Raw genomic sequence first — 5,242 nt, 5'->3', positions numbered from 1 at the left:
GCATGTTATATATTAGTGCTGCATGTTTTAGGTAACATTTTAATGATGCACGTTTTTAAAAATCTCCATTATTAAAATTATGCACGTAAGGATAACTCATGAGTTTTTTTGGTTGATTAAATGACATTATGTCCAAATTTATTTAAGAGTATTTCATTAAGGTAACAGAAAAAGACAAACAATAAAATAGGAAGTTTAAATTCATTTAAGCATATTTCATTAATGTAACTGAAAAGACAAATAATAAATTAGGCAGTTTTATTCGTTTTAGGATATTTCATAGATGCAACTGAAAAAGACAAGAAAAAAAAAGAGTTTAATTAATGAAGTAAAAACATTTTCAAATGGGTACTTCTCTTTTAATAATATAGATAGATGTTAGTACTCCCTCTGTTTTAGTGTAATTGTCTTTGTAGAGTAAAATTTTTGTTTTAGAATAAGTGTCTTTTAATATTTTCAATGCAAAATTTATTGACTTTATATTTCAATCTATTTTTATATTGGTTGAAATGTGGTTAGTTGTATTGGTAATGATGTTTTTATTTTGGAAATATGTAAAATTAAATATTTTCTTAATATGTGTCTTCAAGTTTAAAACGACAATTAAAATGAAACGGATGGAGTATAATTTAATAACATAACTAAATTTTAAACAAATAAAACTAATAATAAAGTAACAAATTTATTTGAGTTTTTTAAATTGTAAGTCTCTCATGTCTCTTTATTTTTCTTTTTCCAATTTATTTTATTTTATTTTATGTTTTTTGCTAACCGAGTATCCTAGCCCACCGAGGTGGTCCAAACTAGAGACCGAAGTGAGCATGGACGCTGCCAGGGCGTCACCATGTGGCTCACCGTGTAACGGTCTTCGGTCTCGGGTGCTGCAGCCCACATGTAAATTCCGCAGTGGCAAAGGCTCGAACCCAGGGACTGGCACTCCAACTGGAGCTCCTATACCACTAGACCAAAGCAACTTGGTTCAATTTATTTTATTAATTTAACCAAGAAAAGCTCCTGCATACATTCATTGATGAGAATTAGGCATGAGATTATTATCTGGGACCCGGAGATCCGCTCCGAAAATATAATATCCAGAATGCCCCGATCCAAATTCGGATAGTAAAATCTTAGATCCGCCAAAACCGAATACGGATCCGGATATCCGGATTCTTATTTTTAAAATATATTAAAATTTAAATTTTATTGATATTTATATTTGATATATTAATATTTATACATAAATTAGTCCTATAATATTATAGTTTAATTTTTAAAATATCGTACATATATATATATATATATATATATATATATCTTAAATAAATATTTGATTTAAGTATTATTTAAAAGAAATAGTAATTTATTAAAAAAATATTTTTTAAGTATTTTTATGGATCCAGATCTATATATCCGCGGGTATCCGTAAATTTAGGATATCCAAAAACCACGAATCCGGATCTGTATATTAAATTAATTAATCCGACGGATCTGGATCTGGATACCCTAAATTTTCTGGTCTGATCCATCCCAGGCCTAATGAGAATGCCTAAGTTTCTTAAATTCATATCGGGCGTTTCTTAAATTCACACCGGTCGGTTTGAAAAGGTTAAATGTACGTCATCGGTTATTGATATCTTGATTCGAATCTAAGTATGGGTTTTAATTGGTTCGGTTCAAATGCTAAATCTTAAAATCTACCTAGTACTGTGTGGTACAGTTGTACACTACATATATAGAAAAAGAAATTAACTAAATGATTAATTTAAAAAGTACATATAAATAATTTTGTTAAGGCACGCGTCGTACTGTAATGTCTTTATAGCGGCTTCCTCATCATATAGTTCGCCTTGTTCACTTTCTCCATTAATTGTCTTTCTCTGCCTTTTTCTTTCTCCCATGTCTTCTTAAATGGTTTTGATCTTCCGACAACATCTTCGACAAACCCTTTTCTCTGGGTTCTGCGAAAGACGTTTTTACAAATCTCTTTCCTTTCCGTGTCCTTGTCTTAATCGTCATGCATTTGCCTTGGAAGAAATCGAAATCGGGTCGGATCTCCAGATTGGTATCGGACCTCCAGCAATCTCCCAAACACGGTGGATCTCTCTTCGTGGAGACTGGTTTCCCAACTTCTCTCATCGATCTCTTCGTTAAGAATCGCCATCGTCTCAAGAAATCCTCTTCAAAGCGCAACAGCAAAGCCCAGACACAAACCGCTCATACGACACGACCGCGTGTCTTGTCTCCGCCTCTTCCTCAGAAACTTGATCCAGCGTCGGTTACGGAGGATCTCACGGCGAGTAAGATCGATGAAAGTTTGGTCAATGGCAGCGGTTTGACATCGGAGAATAGGCACGACGGGGACACCAACCACGGCGTCGGAAACGGCGGTAATCGCGGCGGAGGATGTTGCGTTTTGATGGTGGTTGTGCTCGCCTTGAGCACGAAAAAGGTTGCCGTGGGGATCACTATCTCAGCATTCGCCCTCCTCTTCCTCGAGCTAGCAGTGGCGCGTGTATTCACGCTCATCTATCCCTGCTCCGACGCGAAGCTCATAGGGAAGAAGAACGGTGAAGAAAGAAAGAACAAGGTCTCTTTTGAAATCATCGAAAGCTTTCAAGACTCAAGAGATTGCATTGAGGAGATTCAATTTCCTGCTCCGGAGGAGAGAGATGTGGTGTTGACGAAGGAGAAGAGTAAAAGCGCGAAGCTTAAGTCCAAGATCGTGCCGAAGAAGTTGAGGAGTTATAAGAAGAAGAAGAAAGAAAAACAAGAAGCTGAAGGAGTAGAGGTAGAGATAGTTCAGGATGATGATGAGTCTGTGACGGAGGTGTCACGTTTGTATTCCGAGGATAGAATCGAGAGCCAAATATCTGAGAGAGACGAGACTGGTTCGAATCCTCCGAAGTTGCTGGAGAGCTGTGAAGAGGAGGAAGAATCTGGATCAAAAGGGGATCTAACTAAAGTGATTGTTCTGATAGTAATTTCTCTTGCTGGATTGTGTAGCGGGAAAGTCTTAGCCATTGCTTTGACATTGTCTTGGTGTCTGATTCTGAGATTTGTCTGCTGCAAATCTCGAACCAGTCTCTCAACACATCAAAAATAAAATTTGGTTGTGTTCGTGGCAGTGGTGGGTCCTACAGAACGCCGTGGGACGGTGTTGACGGTAGCTTGGCACTTGGCACTTGGCACTTGGCACTTGGCACTTCGAAGCTAAACAATTGTTTGCTTAAGAAACTGTGTAATTTTGTAACAGAGAATATTGTTATTAATATGATGGTCAAAATTGTTTTTTTTACTGGGAATTAAGTATTATGAAAAATTGGTATTTGCTAGCCTGTTGTTAATTAATAATGGAAGGCAGAGAGCATTAAGGTTTGTACCGACCTAAAAAACAAAGCACACTACCTGTGGAAGAGTTTTGTCAGTTTATTGTTTATTTTTTGTTATTGAGTTTTGTAAGTTTATGTGGCGACGATAGTGACGGAGACACGTGATGACATGACCAAATTTACTTAGTGGCGTAGTGTGCGGATGTCTCCGACAGTAATTAATCGTGTGGCTTTAGCATTTGTTTGGGGTTTTTCCCAGTTCCTTATTTTTCAGTGAAGAGAATGTACGAAACGTTGATAGTTATTTACAAATAAGTTATCACAGTTTTTTTGACTATACAGTTCTTTTTACTATACATGTATCAAACTAAAAACCAAAAGAAAAAAAAACATGTTTTAAACCTGCATGACTATTCCAACTACTTAGTGAAAGACAAAAAGGTTTCGCAGTAAACAAGTATTGTAACAAGTAACAACATGCCAACATGTTGTAGTTAAAAAGTTTGCATAACGTATGTATCCGTATAGAAAGAAAGATAATCGACGTATTATTTTTCTATAAGAATCTCGACATTTGAATTTAATTTTGTTTTCTTGTATGTTCATGAACATACTTTTTTTTTAAAAAAATTACATTTTAATTCCAACTACTACAGTACAAATTCTATAAATTAATAAAGTCGGTACTATATGATATTTATTATTCATAAAAAGTTTCATTTCTTCGGTTTGTATATTTTGATGTATGTCTTAATGTAAAAATAAGAGGAATGCTTAATTTTACGGTATATACATTGATTAAATTTTATAGATATAAATTTTATGTTGTTACTATTCAATTATTTGGTTTATAGAAAATAGTTATGTATGTTGATGCATTTTAGATGTAAAATGACAAAAACACGTAAAAGTATTTTGAGGTGTTTAAAATTAAAGATAAACTCCACTATAAATCAAATAAACTATACAATAGATATCTATATTTATATAAACTTTATACACATTAAATATTAATTTATGTTTACATTGAGACTACATATTTACATAAAAAATTTCAAAAAATATTATCTTATTATTTTATTAATTTGTATTATATCTTACACTGATACAACTCTAAACTTGTGAATTTTTTTAATTTATTGTATTTATTAATTATCGAGTGTTAATTTATAGAGTTTTATTGTACGATTCTTGGAAAGAAAATGACAACTATGAGATAAAAATAGTTAACGATAAGAGAGAAGTAGCACGACAGAGTTGTAAAACTCTCAAAATGGCACTATGACTTTGAATTTTTTTAATTTTTTAAAATTATAGACAATTAAAAAAAATTTGAATATTTATTTTAGTTTTAGAAAGTTTAAGATTAATTATTTGAACATGTCTATGCAATCCAGAATGTCTATCATTAAGATTTGTGTACATGTCTATCAATTAATCTATGTATATACATCTATATTATTAAAATAAAAGTACCCATTTGAAAATGTTCTTACTTCATTAATTAAACTCCCTATTTTTTTTGCTTGTCTTTTTCAGTTGCATTTATGTAATATCCTAAAACGAGTAAAACTGCCTAATTTATTACTTGTCTTTCAGTTACATTAATGAAATATGCTTAAATGAATTTAAACTTTTTATTTTATTGTTTGTCTTTTTCAGTTACCTTAATGAAATATCCTTAAATAAATTTGGACATAATGTCATTTAATCAACCAAAAAAACTCATGAGTTATCTTTATGTGCATAATTTTAATAATGGAGATTTTTAAAAACGTGCATCATTAAAATGTTACCTAAAACATGCAGCACTAATATATAACATGCATCAATAAAACTAGAATTTGACTCACACAACTGTACGGATATTATTTTCAGTTGATTAAATTTAAAAATAATTATTTATTCAAAAA

At 32.3% G+C, this 5,242-nt stretch overlaps 1 protein-coding gene across 1 annotated transcript; it reads left to right on the top strand.

The window, feature by feature from the left end:
* The first annotated feature begins 1,833 nt into the window (after positions 1-1,833).
* LOC106331770 lies at positions 1,834-3,420 on the top strand. The gene has a single exon (XM_013770184.1). It carries the CDS (start codon positions 2,015-2,017, stop codon positions 3,101-3,103), a length of 1,089 nt encoding a protein of 362 aa, XP_013625638.1. The 5' UTR covers positions 1,834-2,014; the 3' UTR covers positions 3,104-3,420.
* Positions 3,421-5,242: the final 1,822 nt, after the last annotated feature.

The sequence above is a fragment of the Brassica oleracea genome, chromosome C3 (genome assembly GCF_000695525.1).
Source record: "Brassica oleracea var. oleracea cultivar TO1000 chromosome C3, BOL, whole genome shotgun sequence".
Lineage (NCBI taxonomy): Eukaryota > Viridiplantae > Streptophyta > Magnoliopsida > Brassicales > Brassicaceae > Brassica > Brassica oleracea.
This window is presented reverse-complemented; position numbering and strand designations above follow the sequence as displayed.